Raw genomic sequence first — 25,102 nt, 5'->3', positions numbered from 1 at the left:
TTTATAATGAAAAAAAAAAAAAGATGGAAGATCATATAACTCAGTCTTCCCCTATGTATCTCCAAATTCCTTTAGTCCAGGGGTCTCCAAACTTGGCAGCTTTAAGACTTGTGGACTTCAACTCCCAGAATTCCCTAGCCAGCTATGCTGGCTGGGAAACTCTGGGAGTTGAAGTCCACAAATCTTATAGCTGCCATGTTTGGAGACCCCTGCTTTAGTCCAATGGACCAAACATCCATTATCACAGCCAGGCCTGTTTCCCAACTCATCAGAAAATTGCCTGAGGGAAATACTTTTTTTTTTTTTTGGGGGGGGGGGGGGTCATTCAGTTTTCTACAGGAAGTCCTCAATTTATGACCATAATGACTAGTTGCTAAGCAATGCAGTCATTAAATGAATTGTGTCAATTTTTATGACTTTTCTTGTTACATTTGTTAAGTTCAGTGTATCTGGCTTTCCCCATTGACTTTACTTGTCAGAAGCCTCCTGGGCAGGTCACAAATGGCTACCTCGTAACCCAGGGATGTCATAAATTTCTGCTAGTTGCCAAAAGCCTCATTTTTGATCATGTGACCGCAGGAACACTGCAATGGTTGTAAGTCACCCAGAGTCACTTGGTTGCATTGGACAGCTATAGAAATTGAACGAACGAAGTCATATTTTTCACCACCAACAAAACATACCTTTGAACAGTGGCTAAACAAATGATTTTAAGTCAAGGACGGTCTGTACTTTACTTTCCAAAATAACATTCAATAGCTACTATGCCACATCAAGCCTCACATCTACTATTTCTACATGTGCCTTTTTGGCATCTGCTTTTGTATTGAACGACTGATCCCAACTTGTTCCTGTTTTGACTGTTCATTGATTGTATGTCAGCCTGCATTTTTGCTTTCTTTCAAGCTTGCTGCCAGCTGCCATGGAAACAGTGTGTGTGTGGGGGGGAGCACTGGGTATCTGGGATGAGAAACATGCAGGAAGTAGAAGTGAAATTTCTGAGAAGCTGTGAGAAGGCCTGGTCTCAGGGAAGTCAGCTTGAGTTGTCTAATAATTTTCAAGGCCAACTGTCCAGGGTTTGGAGTGTAGGAATGGTGCACCTGGACCAGAGACTTTCCCAAAACATTTTTCTGACTGATGATTGAACTCTGGTTGCCTGACCGGAGTGTGTGTGTGTCTGGGGTTGGCTTTAGCTTATTGCTTTGTGCAAATTTTCTTTAGATCTTGCCTGAACTTTGCTGTATTGAGTTCGTTCCTAGTAAAAGTACCTTTTCTCTAATCTATGGAGTCAAAGGGTTTTCTTTCCTAGGGATTGTAGAAGAGGCAGCCCTAATATTGTAGCTGAGGGACATCTAAATCAAAACAAACAGATAAATAATTGCTTTATGCTCCTTGAAGTGCCCTAAAAATGCAGGTAAATCCAGTCCTCAATGCTTTGTTGTTTTCTGTTGGCGCAGCCCAGATTTATATGCGGTTAATTAAAAAAGGCATGAGAAGACATATTGCAGAGATGTACGATCCTGGCCTACCTATGTAATGCTGCAAATGGTATAAATCAGGGGTCCCCAACCCCTGGCCTTTGTACCGGCACCAGTCCGCAGCATGCCAGAAACCAGGCCACACAAACAAGCGAAGCCCCATCCATGGGATGCAGGCAGCACATGAAACCATGCCCCCTCCACGGAAAGACCTCTCACCATGGAACCGGTCCCTGGTGCTAAAGAGGTTGGGGGCCGCTGATATACACCACTACAGATGTCATAATAAATAAATAAATTCAATAAATTCAATAAATAAATAAATAAATAAATTTAACATAAATTTAAGTGAATGCAACAGACTGCACAGGGGAAATAACTGCACAGAAATGTGTTTGGTTGTCTCTTAATCCCACTAAATGGAGGTTCATTACATCAACATTTTGCCATGCATCATCCCAAAGGCTTCTTTTCTTTAGATTAAACGTACCCAGTTCTCTTATCCTCTCCTTAGTGTTTCACCTTGATCAACCTCACTGGATGCCTTTCTCTGAACACATTCCAGTTTCTTTGGATGAACTTTCAGGGATAGTCTTGGTAGCTGGGTTCACACAATTTACTTAAAGTATGCTGCATTCATACAACTACTGTTATTTGAGCCTAAACTGAATCCAGAGACTGGGCTAATAAAAAAAAACCTCAGACAGAGCATGTTGTGTATTGTGCACACCCATAAGGGATCTCCTCCACGCAAAATAGATTGAAACTACTGTATTAATTCACATGATTTGGAAACAATATTACTACTGTTTGCAACCTCAAACTCTATTTGGCTTTTTCATAGCAGACAATGGACATCCACATTTAGAAATTAAGGGCCACAAGAATTGGCAGAATTTGAGCCACATTTGGTTGCTAAATGATATACCCTAGTGAGAATACCTGGCTATATTTTGTAGACTTGCAAGAAGGCGACATTTTGAAGTCCCATCTCAAAATTGTGACATTGGAAGAGCCTGTTTTAGGCTGTTTTTGAACCATGCTCTTACCTTTTGTTTACAAGACTCCGTTTCTTGCAACCGAAGGAGGAACTTTTCTGCTAGGGCCAAGGCCTGAGAACATGTAGCCGGACCACTCTTACAGACCCAGATCTGCATCTCTAGTGGCAAGATGGTCAGGAACTGCTCCAGGATCACCAGATCCACAATTTGTTCCTTGGTGCGCCTCTCCGGCAGAAGCCACTGACGACAAAGCTCCTGGAGTTCGTTCAAGACCGCTCGAGGGCCCTCGATTTCCTGGTAGCAGAAATGCCGGAAATGTTGGCGTTTTATCTCCAAGCTGTCAGGGTCAACTTCAGTCAAGGTCTGCTCTTTCAAAGGCCCCGATCTTGTCAAGTTCTCAGGGGCTTTCTGTGGTTCCCTGCTGATGCCCTGCATGATGGGCCTCCCCATTGGACGCCCTTCCTTGGACAACTGGTTGGGCTGTTTCATCATCCGATAGGAAGCCTTGAACGCCATCATGTCCTCCTCAGAGACCGACTCAAACAACCTTGATGGTCTCCAAACAGAGTAAAGAGAAGGCACCATTGCCAATCCTTTCTGCTGTTGAGTTTTCTGGCTCTCTTGCAGGCCTATGTCCAGTCCCTGTTTGTTTTGCAGTAGAGCTGCCCCTGTCAGGATGTTTTTTGCAGTTTCCCCACGGAGAATACGAGAGTTTCTTTCCCCTTGGTTTGCGAAGGGCTTTGGCCCCCACAGGTGACACGATGTCATCTTAGTTGCTGGCTGGACAATCTGAACTGGAAAAAGAAAATTGCCTAATGATGAATGCAGTTTGATGTCTACTGTACATTTCAACCCTATGTTGTACTTGAATGTGGCTTTTAAAATAACCTAAATACTTTAGGGAGCAGCTAATGTCAGGCAGATTGACCTCAAAGGCTCTAGTTTTATCCTCAGGCTATAAGTAAGATTAGGAATATGAGAAACTGAATCTTCTCTATGGGATCTTATGAGAATTGTGAGAAGATTGTGGGAATGCAACTCACTGCTCTCTCTTTGCATAAGCAAGAAAGAGTGCCAAGTTCGTGGCCAGTTGAGAAAAAGGCAAAATTCTATAGGAATCCTGAATGCTAAATATTTGTTTTAATATGAATGTTTCAGATTCTTTTTTCCTTCTCTTCTGGGACAATTTTCATTATTCTGCTAAATAGCTTTCTCTGTAGGCCCACCCACCCTTTGGAATCAACTCCCTCTGGAGCTCCGGGTGGCCCCCGACCTTTGCTCCTTCCGCCGTGGGCTGAAAACGTGGCTATTTCATCTAGCCACCCTAGACTGATGGGAGTTTTTAATAGAACTTAATCAGGTTTTATTGGATTTTTGTCAATTTTATCATGGACTTTGTTTTTAACGGTTTGTTTGTTTTGTATATTATTGTGAGCCGGCCTGAGTCCTGTGGAGATAGGGCGGCATATAAGTCCAATTAAATAAATAGAAGGAAAACATCAGTGCATAAAATGGATTGGATTCTGGTCTTTAATTCTAAGATTACAGTTGCATAATATGCCCAACCAACTCAGTTACTATGTCAGAGAAAACAGCTGCTACTGTGAACTAGCACTAAACTGTCAGACAACCCATTCAAACCAGGGCACTTTTACACATACACACTCCTCCTAGAAAGTACACCGGATGGCATATCTTCTGCCTTCTTTTTATTGAAGTCCTGGATCCTACAGGGAGCCTGATTGTCGTCAGTACATTGCAGACAAAACTGGGGAAAATGTACCAGTCCTATTTCTTTCATCCCATTTTCCTCTGCTCCATTTCCATGGAGTTTGTGTTTGTGGAAAAAAAGGAAAAGAGAGAGGAAGGTCCTACATTACAGTGGTTCTGATTTTTGCAGGGCCATTCCAGGTCAATCTCTGCATTGGCAGCAGGAGGAAGAAATTAATCCACTGTTAATGCTCTTGTCCCAATTTGCTTGGCCTAACTAGCAGGTTGACTGGCTGCTGTTTAGTGCAACCACCTCGAATCCCAGAGCTGTTTGGAGCTAAAACTGAATCCATCATCATACCCTACTACTGTAGTTCCGATTTAGTTCTGTGGTTGTATGGCACAGGTTACCTGAGGGACAGCTGCAAGGAACACAGTCTTACTATAAACAATGGATGGGCCTTGAGGATTTAGTAAAAGTGGAAATAGATCTTTGAATAAAAGATCTTGGGAGAACTCAGGAAAAAAAAAAACCACAGTTTATCCCTCATCACTGTATAATCAGTGTAGCCTGGGGTGGATAAAAAGTAGATTAGGATCTATTATTCCACTATTGGATGGGTTTGAATAGATCAGCAGGGGTCTCCAATTGCTACTTAAGGAGCAAACACCAGGCCAGTTAATCCAAATTCTGAGGATACCTTTATTGTAGAGAAGGAGAATCAGCAAAGCTCTGAAGTTATTCAGGGAAACTCCCAGCAAACCTGACCATTGTGAGGGATTCTGAATGTTGTAGGACATTAATATCTGCAAGGTGGCCATTTCTGTTTTATTAGGCCAACTGAAACTTTTTAAAATACTTTGCAACTTTCCAAGATTCTTATTGGGCAACATAATTTTAAAAACCCAGAAAAAAAGGATGAGAGGAAAAAACAAGGCTTGTGTTTAAAACATGCATGTGCCCCTTTCCTGACTGTTTCATCAAAACAATTGCCAAAAAAGGGTCATTTTTTCCGTTTTAAAATGAATTTTGGATCTGTCATTTTTACAACAGGGTAAGCATTGATTTGGAATCTGGAATATTTTTTTTTATATCAGTTTGGCTGCAGGCACTTCAGCTGTTTTGTTTCTTAAAGGTCTGGAGATGCTTATGAAAAATAAAATAGTTGTGCCAGTCCTTTAGAAAACTATTAAAAGCAATCTAGGGAAGCTCCAAAAGTTGGAAAAAACTAACGGGATAGGTTGTGGATTAAAAACTAGACTCCTGATACTTTTCATTATTGAATTTAATTACAGATCTCTTTTATTTTGAATGTTACATTGGATGCAGGGGTACAATTCATTTTATTTTGATCCAGTGTACGTTTTGTACAAAAAATAAATAAATAAATAAAAATAAAGTGATGCCTTCCAAGTTTAAATGGGTATGTATGAGATCGCCTTCTGCCACCGATAGCCTCCCACCGGCCAATATGCTCCCAGAGAGAGTGACTCCTCAGGGTGCCGTTGGCCAAATGGCGACACCCAGGGGGAGAGCCTTCTCTGTGGGGACACCTGCCCTCTGGAATGAACTGCCCCCCCCCCTGAGATCTGCATGATCCCTGCCCTTAAGACTCTTTTGTTCCAACAGGCTGGGCTGGCTTAGAAAATGAATTTTAATTGGGTGTCCGTAGTTTTTAACATAAGGGCCAAATTTTATATATTTTAAATTGTTTTTAAATTTTATGGGTATATGTTGTTTTAATATGGCTGTACACCGCCCTGAGTCCTTCGGGAGAAGGGCGGTATAGAAATTTAATTATTATTATTATTATTATTATTATTATTATTATTATTATTATTATTATTATTATTATTAGTAGTAGTAGTAATAATAATAGTAGTAGTAATAATAACAACAACAACAACAAAACAACAACAACAATAATAATAATAAAAAAAAAACTAAGGCTGATTTAGAAATATTCCGGGATAGCAGTTTTTGAATGGGTTTATAATATCTCCCCCGTGATTTATAATACCTTTCCGGTGCATTTTAATGTATGGTTCATCATTTCCAACTCCTTAATAGCTAAGTCATCCGTTTAACCAAACTCGGATTACTGAGCAGATGGGAAACTTGGTTGTTTTATATCGCTCAACCTGAAATCATTGCCGACATTAGCAAAACTTACTTCTGGATAAGCAAGGGCAGGATTGAACCTACGTTTTCCCCCCCACCCTTCCGTAAGTGCGATCTTATTTCCAGATCAAGGATCCCGGATCATAAGTTTCTTACTTTCTCCCTGGAGGAGGGAGGGAAGGGAGGGGGGGCGGCTTTAAAATCACACGGGGAGAAAAATCGATCCTGCTCCGAAAAAAAAAAAAAAGCACATCGTCACAAATCATACACATCGCCTACTCGGGAGTTCTTCCAGCAATGGGGGAGGCTGCTGCGCGCGAGGGTGGCTGCAAGCAATTGCTGCGAGCAATTCTGCAGCAAAAGCGCGGAATGCCTGCTGGAGCGGCTGGCCGGACTACAACTCCTATGGTGCCCAGCCAAGACCCCCCTCTTTCCCGCCCCCCCCAAGAAACCTTCCCAACTCGGGCTTCCCTTCCTGGCCGGCACTCACCTTCCCTTTGCAGCCTTTGCATCGCGCCCCTCCGCCGCTGCATCCCAACTTTCAGGAATCGGTGACCCTCTCCATGGCACCCGGGATGGAGAAGCATACAAAGGGCAGTTTCCCACCGAGGGAGGAAGGAGCCGAAGCCAGGACAGGAAGGAGGAGGAGGAGGAGGAGGCGGCGGCGGAGACGACGACGACGACCCTTCCCACTCATTTCCACCTTCCCCCCCCCTCCTCCTCCCGCCACAAATCTGGACCTTTCTAGGCAGGAGAGCTCGGTTCCTTTAACCTTTTGCGAAAAGGGACCGGCGCAGGCGCGGGAGCGCGCGGGCGTCAGGGGCGGCCGGGCAAAGCCCTGCGGGGGAGAGGGGGCGCGCAGGGGGGGGGAGATGTCCGCGCGGGCGAGTCCTAACGGCTGGCACGTTGCCCGGGTTTTGGCGGACGCGCGAAGGGGGGGGGGGCGCGGCTGAGTTTGCGTGGAAACCGCCGTGGCTCTGTCTGGGCACGTGGTGGAAGGAGGTTGGGGGGAGTGAGTCTCGTTAATCCCGGTGGAGGAACATTGCCCATAACTCGGCGCTTGCATTAACAGGTGTTCCTCGGTTTACGACCACACATTTCGGCTTACCACCACCAAACTCTGTATTCCTAAGCAAGGCGGTCGTTAAGCAAGCCTTGCCCCATTTTACGACCTTGTCTTGCCACAGTCGTTTGGCGAAACGCTGCAGTGGCGAAGTTAAGTAGCGCAATTGTTAAGTGAATCTGGCTTCCCCACTGAGGTTGCTTGCTGAGAAGCAGTGGTAGTATTGAGCCGGTTCTACCCGGTTTGGGCGAATGGGTAGTAGCAGCAGGTGGAGGCTCCGCCCACCAACCTCCAGACGGCCTCACAGACGTTCTGCACATGTGCAGAAGGCTCTGCGCATGCAGAGCCTTCTGCATACGCAGAGCCTTCTGCGCTCATACGCTCATACAAATGTGGCTCATACACTCACATTTGCGAACCGGTAGCGAAGGTAAGTGAATACCACTACTGGTCAGAAGGTCACAAATCATAAAAGGTCACAATACTGGTTGTCCTTTACTTGCAACCACAACCGAGACCAATGTTTCTGTTGCTAAGTGAGGCAATTGTTAAATGAATTTTGCCCCGTTTTCTTGCCACAATTGCTAAGTGAATCACCCCGGTTGTTAAGTTAGTAGCACGGTTGTTAAGTCAATGGTTTCCCCCATTGACTTTGTTTGTCAGAAGGTCGCAAAAGGGGATCATGTGGCCCTGGGGACACCACAACTGTCATGCAGTGCGAGCTGCACTGGCTCCCAGTGGTCTTCCGGGTGCGCTTCAAGGTGCTGGTTATCACCTTTAAAGCGCTCCATGGCATCGGGCCTAGCTATCTTCGAGACCGCCTGCTGCTACCAACGACCTCCCATCGTCCCGTGCGCTCCCACAGAGAGGGCCTCCTCAGGGTGCCATCAGCCAATCAATGCAGGCTGGTGACCCCCAGGGGGAGGGCCTTCTCTGTGGGGGCACCTACCCTCTGGAATCAGTTGCCCCCAGAGATAAGGAGAATCCAAGACCTTAGCGCCTTCCGCCGTGCCCTTAAAACCCACTTTTTCCAGCAAGCCGGGCTGGCTTAAGAAGAAATTTTAAATGTTTTAATTGGTTTGTATTTTTAATTTTGGGCCAAATTTATATATATTTTAATTGTTTTTAATATTTGTATTCCATGTTTTTTAATTCTGGCTGTACACCGCCCTGAGTCCTCAGGGAGAAGGGCGGTATATAAATTTAAAATAAAATGAAATAAAATAAAATAAAATAAATATGAACCAGTTGTCAAGCCTCCGAATTTTGATCACATGACCATTGGGAATGCTGCAACAGTCATAAATGTGAAAAATGGTCATAAGTCAGTTTTTTTCAGTGCAGTTGTAACTTTGGTCACTAAATGAACTGAAGAGGGCTACTTGTACTGCTTTTGATAGATTGGACTATTTTTTCCTTTTGTGTATAGTTTTGAAATCTGTAAAGGAATGAATGAAGTAATTCGGCTTTTTCTTTGCTACCCATCACTTGCCTGCAATCTTCTCCCATGAGTGGACTGATTGTTCCTTTACTTCATTTTTTTTATATGATGAAAGAAACATTTTTTAAAAATTATTTCTGATTTTTTTTTTGTAAGTCTTCGTTCATTCTGAGCCTTAGCTTTCCTGGCTTCATCTTTGCAGATTCGGACTGTTGCTTGATATTCTGCCCTAGTTATGTGTCCCTCTTTCCACTTTTTATATTTGTCCTTTTTGTTTGTCACAAACTTCTTTATGCAGCCATACTGGGATCTCTTATTTTTCTATTTCAGTAGTAGTCTCCTAGATTGAACTTTCTATAATCTCATTTTTGCAGAATTTTCTAAGCTTTTTGAGTTGTTTTTCCCTCAAAGATTTCCACTCGTGAATCCTTCCCAAGCACTATCAAAATTTGTTGAAACAAGCTCTCTTAAAGTCTAAGAAAGTAGCTTGACTTTGTTCTATTGCTTGTGCCTCACACTATGTTGAAATCCAATATGACACCGTTATTCTTTCCCAATGATCTGGTAACTTTAACCCCCTTCTATGGTTTCATCTCTGGTAGTAAGAACTAAGATCAGTATAGCTGACTTTGTAATTTGCTTCTCTACCTTTTGTGAAGTAAAATATCTACATAGAAGGAAGGAAGCAGTGGGGTACCACAAGGTTCTGACTTAGGTCTAGTACTCTTCAATATTTTCATAAGTGACTGAGATGAGGGAATAGAAGGGGAACTCACCAAATATGCAGATGACACTAAGCTGGCAGGAATAGACAACACCCCAGAAGACAAGTTCAGCATCCCAAAAGATGTTGACAGTCTTGAACAGTGGGCCCCATCCAACAGAATGAAATTTTAAGGTGGAGAAAAGCAAGGTTTTACACCTAGGCAGGAAAAACCAAGGATACAAGTATAGTTTCGGCAACATCTGGCTCAAAAACAGTAACTGTGAGAGGGACCTTGGAGTCCTAGTGGACAATCACTTAAACGTGAGCCAGCAGTGTGCGGCAGCAGCCAAAAAAGCGAACACAATCTTTGGTTGTATAAACAGAGGCATAGAATCAAAATCACGTGAAGTATTAGTACCGCTTTATAAAGCCTTGGTTGGATCACACCTGGAATACTGCATCCAGTTTTCGTCACATCATTACAAAAAAGATGTTGATATGATTAAGGGCCTGTAGACAAAAACATATGAAGACTAGCTGCAGGAATTGTGTATGACTAGTCTAGTGAAAAGAAGGACTAGTGGGGACATGATAGCAGTATTCCAATATTTGAGGGGCTGCCACAAAGAAGAGGGGGTTGACCTATTTTCCAAAGGACCAGAAGGCAAAACAATAATCAAAAGATAGAAACTAATCAAGGAGAGAAACAACCTACAACTAAGGAGAAAATTCCTAACGGTGAGAACAATCAACGAGTGGAACAGTTTGCCTTCAGAAACTCTGGGTATTTCATAACTGAAGGACTTTAACAGACTGGACAGCCCCCTGTCTGGAATGGTGTAGGGTCTCCTGTTTGAGTAGGGGGTTGGGCTAGAAGACCTCCAAGGTCTCTTCCAACTCTAGTATTCTGTATTCTGTATTAGGACCAGTATAGGTAACCCTGCAGTCTGCTTCTCTACTTTTTGAGAGACAAAGTTGTTTGCTATATTCGTCATCAGGAACCTGTTTGATCTTCCACTAGGTGCAGAGTTTGTCTCCCAGTGGATGTCAGGATAGTTAAAGTCTTCTGTTACTATTGCCTTATTTCTTATCTATCCATCTTCACTGACTCATTGGCAAAACGTTTGTCTATTTGTTCTGTTTGGTTTAGTGCTGTAGTACACACTTATGGTGATGTCATTTCCAATGTTATTGGGAACCATATCAGCTCTATTTCAGTCCTTTGATATTTCCTCTGTGCTACGTGAGCTTTGAAAGATTACATTCAGTGTCTCCAAAATGATATCTGCTAGCTTCTTCAAGACCCCGAGATGTAACCATCAGGTCAAGGTGATTTGTATTCATCCAGGGTAAATAGGTATTCCCTTACCAATTCCTTCCCTGTTTTGACAGGAAGGAAGGAAGGAAGGAAGGAAGGAAGGAAGGAAGGAAGGAAGGAAGGAAGGAAGGAAGGAAGGAAACCAACATATCAAAAGCAGCACTAGTCGTAAGACTACCTGTAGTGTAACTATTGTTTTCTTGATATTCTTGTTCCTTACATATTGAAACTTTATTATTTTTGGCTTTGTTACTAGTTTTAGCTCATTCTGGGTTTTAGCTTTCCTGACTCCCTACTTGCAGGTTCGGGCTGGCAAAATATGCTGCAAAATAATTTGCAAGTGTTTATGGACTACTGTAATGCTCTCTACATGGGGCTCCCCTTGAGGAGCACCCGGAGGCTCCAACTGGTGCAGAATGCGGCCGCGCAGGGGATTATGGGAGTGAGGGGGTGCTCCCATGTGACACCTCTCCTGCGTGAGCTGCATTGGCTTCCAGTGGTCTTCCGGGTGTGCTTCAAGGTGTTGGTTACTACCTTTAAAGCGCTCCATGGCATAGGACCTGGGTATTTGCGGGACCGCCTTCTGCCGCCGATAGCCTCCCACCGACCAGTATGCTCCCACAGAGAGGGACTCCTCAGAGTGCCGTCAGCCAGGCAATGTCGGCTGGCGACCCCCCAGGGGGAGGGCCTTCTCTGTGGCAGTTCCTGCCCTCTGGAACGATTTGCCCCCGGAGATACGAAGGCTATCGGATCTCCAGGCCTTTCGCCGTGCCCTAAAAACTTTTCTTTTCCATCAAGCAGGGCTGGCGTGAACCTCCCCCCCCCTTTTTTTTTTTAGCTTTTTAAATTGTCAATGGGTTTTAGTTTGAATGTTTTAAATTTTGGGCCAAAGTCATGTAATTCTTTTAAAAATTTTAAATTTTGTATTGGTATGTGTTTAAGTTCTGGCTGTGCACCGCCCTGAGTCCACTAGGAGAAGGGCAGTATACAAATTGAATAAAATAAATGAATAAATAAATAAAATAAATGTCCCCTTAAGCAGCCATTTTATGAGAGGGACTGCCTCATTTCAAATGGGCATCCACATCCATTATGTAACTTCATCTTTTCAAATGTAGCTATTTGAGATCTCTTGCCTTAAAATACTTCCTTTATCCAATGATAGCTTTACCATATTACTCTTAATATTTAGGCAAAATCTGTGTTGTAATTCCAATTAAATTATTCAAATCTTTCCTCTATGGCAGCAGAAAATAACTCCTTTCTTTTCAGATACTCAAAAGTTCTTGCATATCCTTAATATTATCTTTGCAGGTGAAATGTACCCAGCTCCTTGCATTTAGGAAACAGGACTCTAAGCAGCCCTAGAACTTTTCTCTGATATGCTAAATGTTCTGCATGCAGGGATTTTGAATTGTATTTAGCCTCCAATTCTCCCAATTTATAGATTATTCAGGTTTTATGTCTTTGTTTAGTCAAAGAATTCCAGCAACAACAAAAATTAACAGGGCATTATTTAATAAGTACATCACAAAACATGTTGTATTTTTTTTTCCATATTAAGAAAGTCACAAATTTCAAGAGACATAATACGCTATAAAAAAGAACAATCAGGAAATATGGAAGAAAATGGCTTCAAGAGGAAGAAAAGGGAGTGCCAGTATTTAAAGTGGTCCAAATGTAAAAGAAGAAAAAAAGCTGGCACACCCATTAGGAAAACTGGCCAAAAGTGTATCCAAAGAGAGACAAATAATGGAACATGAAATATTTGTGAAAATTTCATTTAGAATCTACAACTAATACTTGTACAGAACTATGTTAGCAATTCCCAACCCACAAATCTTGACCCAAAGGGAATACATGTATATAAAAAAACTATGAAAGGGCATGCCAGGTATGATTATGGAGGATTTTTGTTTTCAGAACAAAATACATTTTTGCTATACTGCAGATGGTGGCATTGAAGTTTAAACAAGCATCCCAAAGTTACATATAAAGGTTTTAGACCAATGTTTCTCAACTGTCGCAGTTTTAAGATGTATGGACTTCAACCCCCAGAATTCCCCAGCCAGTCTTGCTAAAGTTGAGAAACACAGAGCCCTTGGTGATTTCTGAAGGTGGTAGTTTGCTTGCAGATGTTTCATTACCCCACTAGGTAACATCATCCCTGCGAAGTAGGGTGGGGCTTGTTCAGTTTACAAACAGAAGCTTTGCTCTGCTAGTGTTGGTGGGGATGTAGTTTTGTCTGTGGTAGAAACCAATGAAGTAACCTAGTTGGGTAATGAAATGTCTGCATGAAAACCACCAAACTTAAAGAGCACTAAGGACTCCACCACTGAACCCTGAGCTACAGACTCTCTTCTATTGAAACTGATTTGGATTATTGATTTAATGTTGTTTTCATTTTTACTCTGTCCGTTGCTGGCCAGGGAATTCTAGGAAAGGAAGTCCACACCTTTTCATTTATCCATTATCAAATATTCCAGTATTTGAGAGGTTTGCCACAAAGAAGTGAGGACAATTAACCACTGGAATGGCTTTGCCTTCAGAATTTGTGGGTGCTTCCATCACTGGACGCTTTTAAGAAGAGACTGGACAGTCACTTGTCGGAAATGGTATATATAGGATCTCTTGCTTGAGCAGGGGGTGGGAGTAGAAGACCCCCAAGGTCTCAACCATTCCGATTGAAATATCCCAATATAGCTGTGAAACTGAAACAATTTGCCCAGCTCAAATCCACTGTTCAATTTTTTCTATGCAGGATTCATTCTCCAGCATTGCGTTTTGAGGCCTAGGTGAGTTTTCTGATCCCAGTGAAGCAGAGACAGGAAGAAAGGTTTAAAATCCAGCCTTGAAATTCATTGATAATGGTTTTCAACCTCCCTTTGAAATATAGATTTGCCCCCTCATGAAAAAAAAAATATTTACAGGACATGGTCCTGTAAATGGTCCATCTTTTAAGACGAGCCAGGTGTTTAAACCAGTGGCTATGATGGCTAAGTTATTATGAGAATTGGTGTCCACTATCAGAGCTGCCATCTTTTGATCAACTCTCTGCTTCGCTAGATGTCAGTCTGCCATATTTTATGGGTGGAGGGAATTGGGGGGGGGGGGGTAAAGAGGAACCTGAAAGGAAGACATGGGAAATAGTCGTGCAGTCCTTGGGAATGGAATGCAGCACCTATCCATCTAACCAAACACAACAGGCACTGTTACCAAAACAACTTCTCTGAATGTAAATGGACAAGGGCGGGATGGGCCAGGAAAGGGAAAATTAACTTGGGGATTTTGGCGGTCAAACTCTTAGTTCTGGGCTTTTGCTTATTGTAACCAGCTGGCTTTTAATATGTTGGAAGAAATATCCTTCTGGGTTCAGCTCCAAGTGGGGAAAAAGACACTGGAAACATGGAGACTGCTTGGAAAGATGGTTTAATGGTGGACAGGATCACATGGTTTGAGTTCCTGAGCAGAAAAGGGCAGAGATGCTGAGAGTCCCTGGGTTTTATACCCTCTCTGGCTTTGAACTTCCTGGGGCACAAGAAGAGTATCCTGATTGGTTGTCAGACTCCCAGGAGGTGGGGGTCTTAGCTAGCCTTGCTGGTTGATGTAATCTCCCCAGGTGTCATGTGGAGAGTTTCTGTTGCTAGATGGGTCCTATTGTATTGCAGATGATGGTCCATTAACAAAGGGGGGAATTGGGTTTCTTTTTCTGGCACATTGACAAAAGGGGAGGGGAGGCAGGAAGATGGGAGCTGCTTTGTCTTTAAAACATGTTTCTCCATTTCTCATCCAGGGAAATATATTCTGCCTTTTTAATACTTCCTAAAATATTTTATTCTTCTAGGAGAGGGGTAGGTGCTAGCTTCCTACAAGTAAAAGTACCTTTTTCACTACAAATGGAGCCAAGAGTGTTTCTTTCATAAGAGACCAAGTTTGGGGCCCAGGTCTGACAAGAACTCTGGATTAGGGAAGGTGGGTCTAAACCCTCTTTTATGGCTTGCGGTTCTTTGTAGCACTCATTTTTACTGCACTGTGGTGGGGGGTGGGGGAGAAGCCTGCAGGAAAAGAGAAGATTTGCAGGGCAAGGAACAGATGGTAGAAAACAGTTTCAAACCTGCCTTCCCATGCCCCCAAGGCTTTTTAAATTCCTTTCTGATTGTGGTTCCCTTTCCAGGCTGTCAGCACCATCATCCCACCACTGTTTTTTCTCAGATTTTTTTTTTTTTTTTTAACCACTAAAAGAGCAGAAGATGGAGAGAAAAAAAACAAGGCAGGAGATTTTTTAAAAATCCACGGTTGTTTTCCTTTAGGAAAAATTGCCTTGGGGGTGGGTGGGAGAAACCTAATTGGCAAGTAAGAATCGCATGAACAACTTTCTCAGCTTCTTCTGAAGGGCACCCCTAGATGCTTTTGGAAAAGGCAATCGAATGGACTTTGCTTTTCCTTGAAGACTTTTCCCTTCCCATCCAAGAAGCTGCTTCTTCAGGTTTTCCGTGAAGAAGCTTCTTAGATGAGAAGCGAAACAGTCTTCAAGGAAAAACAAGGAAGTCCAGTTGCTTTTTGAAAAAGCACTTTTGGGACAACCATGACCTGCTGGATGACTGAGAATCTCCATAGACACTTCTGAAAGGCAGCTAATCTCCCGCATCTGGGCATCTCCAGTTTACTTGTGGATACCAAGAAGACCATTTCTAGAGAAATGGATGGGAAAGAAGAGTTGTAACCCCTCCCCCCATTTATTCTCCCCTCCCAAAAACATCAGGAGAAAGTCAGCAAGCTAGGAGGAAGAATATCATAGTAGATAAGAGTTTCAGTAGACCCAACCCACATTTTCTCCCAAGTGCGAAATGAGTTACCAAATAAAATACTGCAAAGAGGTAATCCCTGGTTAGGAGACCTACTAACCATGACACTTCATTGTCTCCAGGACCTGCTTTATACAGGTAGTCCTCCACTTACAACAGTTTATTTTAGTGACCTTATGTAGCTACAATGGCACCTAAATCTAAAAGTGATTTATGACTGTTTTTAATCCTTGCGGTTGCAGCATCCCCATGGTCACGTAATCAAAATTCAGACAATTGGCAACTGACACCATGGTGGTGCAGTGGTTAGAAAGCATATTGCAGGCTAATTCTGTTGACTGCCGACTGCCAGCAATTCGGCAGTTCTAGTCTCACTTTACTCAAGGCTGACTCAGCCTTCCATCCTTCCGAGGTCGGTAAAATGAGGAGCCAAATTGTTGGGGGCAATAGGCTGACTCTGTAAAACCTCTGAAAGAGGGCTGTAAAGCACTGTGAAGCGGGATATAAGTCTTAAGATGCTATTGCTATGATGGTTGCAGTGCCCCTGGGGTCATGTGATCACCTTTTGCGACCTTCTGACATGCAAAGTCAAAGGGAAAGCCAGATTCACTTAGCAACCATGTTACTAACTGAACAACTAGTGATTCACTTAACAATTGTGGCAAGAAAGGTCATAAAATGGGGCAAAATTCACTTGTCTTGTTTAGCAACAGAAATTTTGGGCTCCGTTCACGATTGTTTGTAAAGGACTACCTGTATAAGATCGAGGTCAATCAAGTATCAGATTTCAGCAAGGGTGTTGTCCCGGATCCCCTGATTCTTCAAGTGTTGGGCTATAGCCTAAAGTGGCAGGACAGGCTGCCCGCTTCCCCCGATGAACTTTCTTGTGCTTGGTGAGATCCGAGCTCGAAATGAAACGCTTCCCACACTCAAAGCAGGCGTAGGGCTTCTCCCCGGTGTGGGTCCTCTGGTGAGTAATCAGGGAGGATTTCCGATTGAAGCACTTGCCACAGTCCAAGCATTTGTGGGGTTTTTCCCCCGTGTGGATGATATTGTGGTTCAGGAGATTGGAGCTGGTGCTGAAGCTTTTCCCGCACTGGAAACACTGGTAAAGGTTCTCCCCGGTGTGGATCCTTTTGTGGGTGATCAGGGGCGCTTTGGCATTGAAGCTTTTCCCGCACTCGGAGCAGCTGTAGGGCTTTTCTCCCGTGTGGGTCCTCTCGTGGATGATGAGGTGAGTCCTCTGGCTGAAGCTCTGCCCACAGTAGGAGCACTTATACGGCCTCTCTCCTGTGTGGACCCTCCGGTGCATCATCAGGTTGGTCCGCGTACCGAAACCCTTCCCGCACTCGGAGCACTCGTACGGCTTCTCCCCCGTGTGGATTCTCTTGTGCGCGATGAGCGAGGCGATCTGGTTGAAGCTCCGGCCGCACTCGGAGCAGTGATACGGCTTCTCACCCGTGTGCACCCTCTTGTGCCTCAGAAGCTGGGAGCTGTTCCCAAAGCTCTTCCCGCACTCGGGACAGGCGTACGGCTTCTCCCCCGTGTGAGTCCTCTCGTGGGTTATCAAGGACGACTTCCAGTGGAAGCCTTTGCCGCAGTTGGCGCACTTGTGGGGCTTCTCCCCCGTGTGGACGATGTTGTGGTAGATCAGGTTGGAGCTGGTCGTGAAGCACTTCCCGCATTCGGAGCACACGTAGGGTTTCTCCCCCGTGTGGGTTGCTTTGTGCTTCAGGAGGGCCGCTTTGGTGCCAAAGCTCTTGCTGCACTCTGAGCACGGATAGGGTTTAGCCCTGGCCGCAGTTCCCTGGCTGGAGGCTCCATTCTTGAAGGTTTTCCCACACTGAGGGCAGATATAACATTCTTCCAGGTCCATTTTCTGATTGTTAGGAAGGTCATTGACCTCACAGAGATGTCCACACTCCGTGCATTTTCTTTTGCTTTTATTTTGGATTCGGTCTTCTTTGACAACGTGTCCATCACCACCTTGGCAAAGCTTGGTTTTCTTAGGATGGTCTTTTTGAAAGCTCTGTTCTGGCTGATTTTCAGGCTCGGTCTCCTTCTCATCATGGAATGGGAGAAGTGTCTCTTTGGCCAAAGATGTTTCCTGCTCAAGGAATCCGTCTTCTTTTGTCTCTGTGTCGTTGTTACCTGCAAGCATCAACAGGGACTTGTGAGTCACAATCCAATAGCGTGGCGTATCCATCATTCCCCAAGTTAGGGTACAACTATAATCTACGCTTCAATAAGTGAAGAAGATAAGATGCCAGTTTCAAAACTCATTGTGTAATTCATCAAGTTTAGGAACACATGTTTCATTAAAGCAAAAGAAGAATTTCACCCAGTTCTGGTGCTTTCCCGTTACACATTGTCAAAAAACACTTCTTTAATTTTATCCATAGTAAAAAAAAAAAAAAGGAACAATTTTTGGCAGAAGGGAAATCTAAATTTTGGAATGTCAACTTTATCTTCTATATCTATCTTCTATATCTATGATCTAAAATCTTCTAACAAAAAGATTCTCAGATTTACAATACATGTCAGGGTAAAATTTTAAGACCATTAAAGGCACCAGTTAGAAACTGGGAGACCAATAGTTCTAGTCTCACTTTAGGCACAAAACCAGCTGGGTGACCTTGTGCCAGTCATTCTCTCTCAGACCTAGAAAAAAGGTGATTGTACACCACTTTGGAAATATTGCTAAGAAAACTATAAGAGCCAGTCCAGGCTGGTATCAAGACTGACTCAAAGGTACACGCAAACAAATATGTGAATATTTGTATCTTTGGGAGGACTACATGTAAGGCCCATTTCCAATGGTTGTGTAGGGAGTCATGGAAATGACTTTGAAATAACACAAATGATGGGAGCATAACTGGCTGGGGAATTCTGGGAATTGAAGTCCACACATCTTCAAGTTGCCAGAATTGGGAAACACTGCACTAGAGCAGGGGTCTCTAACGTTGGCAACTTTACAACTTGTGGACTCCAACTCGCAGAATTCTGGGAGTTGAAGTCCACAAGTCGTAAAGTTGCCAAGGTTGGAGACCCCTGCACTAGAGGATAAGAGGACGGGAAAAGTCTAGCCTGTCTCAGCAAAGTTCCATAGTTTGTTTCCTGACCTGGCTTACTTTGAACTGCTGACAGGCTGTGACCATTCTTTCATCATTCTTCTGTTTCAGACAGCATGTCAAGATCCAGCCACATCGTTCACTGTTTTCCTATTATCTTGGGAAACATCTTTTTCTCATTTTCATCATGGAGAAGGACAACACCTTCTCTATGATCTGTACAGGACCAATCCTAGTCAAGTAAACATATAAAGAACGGTTGCTGGAATTGGGTATGTCTGGTTTAATGAAAAGAAGGACAAGGGGTGACATGATAGCACTGTTCCAATATCTCAGGGGCTGCCACAAAGAAGAGGGAGTCAAACTATTCTCCAAAGCACCTGAGGGAGGGGGGGGGGCAAGAAGCAATGGATGGAAACTAATCAAGGAGAGAATCAACCTAGAACTAAGGAGAAATTTTCTGACAGAACAATGAATCAGTGGAACAACTTGTCTCCAGAAGTTGTGAATGCTCCAACACTGGAAGTTTTAAGAGGAGATTGGATAAGCATTTGTCTGAAATGGAGCACCCACAACTACTGAAGGCAAGCTGTTCCATTGGTTAACTGTCCTCACTGTCAGGAAGTTTCTCCTTAATTCCAGGTTGCTTCTCTCTATGATTAGTTTCCATCCAGTGTTTCTTGTCCTGTCCTCTGGTGCTTTGGAAAGGGCAGGACAAGAAACAATGGATGGTAACTAATCAAGAAGAGAAGCAACCTGGAATTAAGGAGAAGTTTCCTAACAGTGAGAACAATTAACTAATGGAACAGCTTTGCCTTCAGAAGTTGTGGATGCTTCATCACTGGAGGCTTTCAAAAAGAGTATGGACGGCCGCTTGTCTGAAATTGCATAGGATTTCCTGCTTGCGCAGGGGACTGGACTAGAAGACCTCCCAGGTTCCTTCCAACTCTCTTGTTCTGTTAAGGAGCCTAACAAAAAAAGTCATAACAAAAGGCAGTTGGAACACCATGGTTACTGTTAGGATTAGAGATATGTTGGTATATATTCCTCATTTAAATATAGCTCCAAACAAACCACCAATCACATAACCAACTGACCACACTGACACACAAGGGTGTGCATAAGCGCACCAGCGTGCCTACCGTCCCAGTCCTAATGTTTTCTTTTATTCGTATCCTTTTCATGTATTTATAATTATGTTTATACTTGTATCTGTCATAAAATACATGCTTGACTAAATAAATAAATAAATAAATAAAATATCTAAGCTAAAGAGGACTAGGACAAGAAAATCCCACTGATGAGGTTACCTAGTCTGGTAACGAAACGTTTGGGAACAAAATGAAAAACAAGCTCAGACAGCAAGCCACTGCCAAAATCTAAAACCCGAGCTACAAGTATTTTCTATTATTTCATAATGTTGGTGTCTTCAGAAGCTATGACCTACCCAAGAAGAAGGTTTCCTTATCACTCTTTGGCTTGCCATTGTTGGCTGGTTGCCCCTTTCCTGGATCATCAGACAGCCGCTGCTCTGAAATGGGGCTTTTAGCAGGCATGTTTCCCAAAGATTCTGGCATCTGAAAGCAAAATATCGAATGAAGATTCAAACAGGAACCTGGTCAAGATGGAGGCCAGAGCCTCCTGTGAGAAAATGTGACATTTTTCCATTTAAGCCAGTGCTTCCTAAACCTGGATAAAGTACCCCAAATTGGGTTAATAGTGGTTTTTCCTTGGATAACTACACACAAACCCATTAGCCATCACAATGGGAACATTTAAATTTAAATTAACAACTGCAGTCATTCACTTAGCAACTGTGGCAAGAAAGGACATAAAATGAGGCAAAACCCATTTAACAATTATCTCACGTAGCAAGAGAAATTTTGGTCTCAATTGTAGTTGTAATTGCAAATTGCCCAGCAGTGGGGCAGATACTTCCATTCTCTAACTTAGACCTCTCTCCTCTTAGCAGGAAGTGAGTGTGGATCATAAACCCCTTTCCTTTCCTGGGTGCTTCTGGCTGCTGGGGACTGCAGCTCCCATTAATCATAGAGATAACCAGAGCATCTAAACCAGAGCAGCCACCAACCTTCTTTGGGCCAAACATCCATTTTCAGAAGCGCACAAGGGCCTCATTATAGAAAAAGGGTGGGAATAGAACAAAACCTACATGTGGCTGATGTATTCAAAATTACTTCAGATTAAAGCACAACCATGGGCATTTCCCATGGGTTTAACAAGTTTGCTCTTCTGTTGCAACAAACATAATTGGCAACAATGCCAGGGGGGTCCTACAAAGGCCCAGGGTGGGGGAAAGCTATTCTAAAGCTCTTGCTTTATGTTATGTCAGCCCAATAATTCAATACATCTTGCTCTGTCTGGCAACAGATCTCCAAAAATCTTTCCCAATCCATTAGATAAGCCAGAATTTGAACCCAAGTGATCTCCCCATTCCCTTCCCACCCAACAAATCATATTGGAGAGCACAATCCAGTCCCCACACAAACATTATTCCAAGGAGGCCAGCAGTTTGCGCATCCTTGGTCTCTCTCTGGAGAGCTCGGCTGGCATTCCTCTGGTTGTCTTGCTAAGAAGTCCTCAGCCAGGGCCACCGCCTCCGAACAGGTCTCGGGGCTGCTTTCCTGGACCCAGCTCTGGATCTCCACGGGCAGGATGCTCACAAACTGCTCCAGAACCAGCAGCTCCAGGATCTGCTCCTTTGTAAGTTCCTCTGGTTTCAACCACTGGTGGCAGAGTTCCCAAAGTTGGCTAGCGGCCTCTCGAGGGCCTTCAGCCTGCTGGTAGCAGAACCGTCTGAACTGTTGGCGCTGCCTCTCCGAATCAAGGATGTCCTGCAGAATCTCCTCCTTCACGTTCACAGGAAAGTTCAGGTTTGCATAGGCCTTGTGGGCCTTCTCACAGAAGCCTGTCCTAGTTTGAGTAGCATATTCTTTTCTAGGCCACCGATACCCTTCCTCCATTCTTTCCAAGGAGGATGGGCTTTCTTGACTGCCAGGCCTTAATTTGGATATTCGATTCTTCCATCTTGGATAAGGAAATGGCGGGCAGGTCAACAAATTTGGCCTGGGCTGGCCTTCCCAGCCCTGCTGGAGCCCATCTGCTAGCTTCTGTTTCGGAAGTGACGGTGTTTCCTTGGCCACAAACTTCACTCTGCTCTCTATACAGGTGGCATCGCGGCCTCTTCCTACCTCTTCCAATCTCTTCTCAGGTTCTCTGGATCCTGCCTGGTCTTCTTCCTCCATTTTTTAAAAGTTTTGGTTGGCCCTCTGGGAGGAAAAATACATACACAACCAGGGTTAATAATCACAATGCAGCACAATTTCACAACCATGCTCCACCAGCCCATAGGAGCAGGTGAAGAACTTTATTTTTTCTTGTCTAAGGCAGCGGTCACCATCTGGTGGTCCATGGACCACTGGTGGTCCGCAAGAAAATTTTGGTGGTCTGCAGAAAAATTATTTGCATTTTTTATATTGCACTAAGTCAGGGGTCCTCAAACTACGACCCCTGGGCCAATGAACGCTTGTGTTACTGCCGAGAGTCTCTCCCTTTGGGGTCTTTTTGTGTGGGTTGGAGGGGGGCAGAAATTTTGACTTGGGGTCTGCTTCAGCCTCCTGGTGTGGGGCTTTGGGCGAAGGCTGGAGGGAAGTGTCACTGATGGCGAAGAGCTGGAGAGCCTTGTTCCAGTGGGATCCAGATGGGACCATCTCAGCCGGCTGAACCTCCAGGCGCCTGTACCTTGCACTCCTGCAGGTCTTTCCAAGCCTATGCTCATAGTCCTCAGTGAGGTGCTTCTGCTGAGCCTCCTTCTCAGTCAGATCCAATTTGAACTGAGCCAGCTTTTTTGCCAACTCTTTCTCAGCTGGCTGCTCAGCTCCAGCAACTGCTTCCTGTTGGGGCCCTACGGAGCTCGGGTGGGGAGGTGAAGAGTGGCTGGGAGGGGTGGGGCAAGTAGAGGCTTTCGAGGTCCCCCTCGACGTGAGTGACATCAAGTTGGCCACGCCCACCGTCACATAACTACCTAGCCACACCCAACCACCCGGTCATTAGGCAGATCATATTAGTGGTCCGCCGGATTTAAAATTATGAATTTAGTGGTCCCTGAAGTCCGAAAGGTTGGTGACCCCTGGTCTAAGGTAACATTTTCTCAAAATTCATTAGGAAAGTTAAGTACTAGTTAAAGGCAGAGCCCAAACTTGGGATGAGTAGGATGAGCCCACAACCACGGCTTCCTTCTTTCTAGCTAACCCAGGAGGTGCTGGAGAAGGAGCCTGTTTTTGCTAAAGGCCTAAATGGAAGGCAAAATAAAACAAAGAATCACACAAAACTAAAAGGCATACTTGTTTAGTTCTACAGAATGGGGCTCCTATGTACTGTAGCTCCACAGTTAATATCGAACCTCATGTGTGGTCTTCTTAAAGGTACATTAACTCAGTTCTTCTCAGAAACTTCGGATAGGCTGAAACTGGACTTCTCTTCACTCTGCAACAGGAGACCCTTGGTAAATGTTCAGGCCTTTGTCCCAAAACAGTCAAAAACTGGTGGACTACCATTCTCATCCCAAAGAGTTGGGACTACAACTCTCAGCAATAGCCATGCAGGTTGGGGATGATGGGAACTCTAACCTAGACTGCTTGCAAAGTAGCAGGTTGAAAAGGTATCGAGAGCAGCATTTCTCAATCTTGGCAATCTTAACATGTGTGGACTTCAACTCCCAGAATTCCACTGGCTGAGGGAATTCTGGGAGTTGAAGTCCATGCATCTTAAGATTGCCAAGTTAAAGAACACTGGGGTAGAGAAGAGTTAGCTGGACCAGATATCTCAGTCAGATAAAAGAAAGACAGTCTTCTACCCTTGCAGTCCTTAGCCTTAAAGGCGTATTTCACTCTGCTGCTCTCTAGGGATTATGGGATCTGAAGTCCAATTGGAGAAACCTTGTTTGGGGAAAAGCTATGCAAAGAAATGTGCCTTCCCCCTTTCAAAAAAGGCTCCCTGTGCTTTGAAATGCTGAATGCATGGTACAACTGGTTATGAGTTGCAGCAGGATTTTGAATGTGGGTTATAAAAAAAAAATCTGCATTGCCATTTTTTTAAAAGTAAAATTTCCTGCTTTTCCTGCTTCTTTCAGCTCTCTCTCACTTTGATCCTGCAGCATATATATATATTTTTTGCATCGTCCTATCCAAAACGAAAGGGGATACGGATCGGGGTGGGAGGGTCTTATCAGCTTTACAGAATCTTTGTTACATCCCCCTCCCCAGCGCCTCTTATTTTGCTTTTATGAGCTTCGCGTTCCCACCTGATCGCCCCTTTTCCCTTCAAATTCTCCACCGTCTTTTTCCTTCACTCACTTCCACAGCTGCGTTGCAGTCTTGCAAATCTGCAATATAAAATGCCAAAAAAAAAAAAAAGGGGGGGGGGGGGTTAAACAGCAACAGTAGAAAGGTGGTGCTTCCTTTCAAACCAGCCATCCAGGAGGAAAGACAGGAAGAGGAATTCAGTTGCAGCTTTGGAGGGAGAAAAGAAAAAAGAAAATTTTCTGGCTCCATCTAGGAAGCCGAGCTCTGTCATTTTAACCCCTTCAATCTCTGAGATAAAAGAAATTGGAATGTAAGCGCTTCGATTTAAGTGCCAGACTTCAGTTTAGCAGGTTGGGCTTCATTTCTTTCTCGTGAATCCCTAGCCAAAACAACCATCGGTATCTTGAGTGGGCTGAAGTCAAGTCCATCTAGCAGCCTGGTTAAATATTTCAGCGGTTGTGGATTCCACCTGGCAGCCAGACAGGCCAGTAATCAAAGCCTTAAAAAGACCACACCTAGAATACTGCATCCAGTTTTGGTCACCCCACTGTAAAAAGAGATCCTGAGACTCTAGAAAGAGTGTGGACAAGAGCAACCAGGATGAATAGGGGACTGGAGACTAAAACATATGAAGAACGGTGGCAGGAATTGAATATGTCCAGTCTAGTGAAGAGAAGGACCAGGGGTGTCATGATAGCAGTCTTCCAATATTTGAGGGGCTGCCACAGATAGGAGGGGGGGTCAAGCTATTTTCCAAAGCACTTGAAGGCCAGACAAGTAATAATGGATGGAAATTGATCAAGGACAGATTCAATCTAGAAATAAGGATAAATTTTCTGACAGTGAGAACAATGAACCAATGGAACAGAAGTTGCCTTCGGAAGTTGTGGGAGCTTCCTCACTGGAGGATTTCAAGAAGATTCTGGATTGCCATCTGTCCGAAATAGTGTAAGATCTCCTGCTTGGGTGGGGTGGGGGTGGGGGTTGGACTGGATGACCTACAAGGTCCCTTCAAACTCTGTTAATCTGTTAATCTTGCTGAAGGGGGGGTATTTTTTCCACTCAC

General features: G+C 44.0%; 1 protein-coding gene across 1 annotated transcript in view; it reads right to left on the bottom strand.

Annotated features, from left to right (window-relative positions):
• Positions 1-25,102, bottom strand: part of LOC139310062 (uncharacterized) — a 67,967-nt gene that overhangs the window by 3,640 nt on the left and 39,225 nt on the right. The window contains exons 10-15 of the mRNA XM_070934227.1: positions 22,331-22,626; positions 21,223-21,760; positions 20,163-20,292; positions 16,437-17,795; positions 6,802-7,014; positions 2,528-3,273 (exon numbers count right to left, since the gene is read on the bottom strand). Coding sequence (XP_070790328.1) covers positions 2,528-3,273; positions 6,802-7,014; positions 16,437-17,795; positions 20,163-20,292; positions 21,223-21,760; positions 22,331-22,626 — 3,282 coding nt within the window. The remainder of the gene's footprint in view (positions 1-2,527; positions 3,274-6,801; positions 7,015-16,436; positions 17,796-20,162; positions 20,293-21,222; positions 21,761-22,330; positions 22,627-25,102) is intronic.

This window comes from Pituophis catenifer, unplaced genomic scaffold, assembly GCF_029215685.1.
Source record: "Pituophis catenifer annectens isolate HBS135680 unplaced genomic scaffold, rPitCat1.0.hap2 SCAF_2, whole genome shotgun sequence".
In the NCBI taxonomy this organism is placed as follows: domain Eukaryota; kingdom Metazoa; phylum Chordata; class Lepidosauria; order Squamata; family Colubridae; genus Pituophis; species Pituophis catenifer.
Note: the sequence above shows the minus strand (reverse complement) of the source record. Positions and strands in the feature narration are given on the sequence as shown.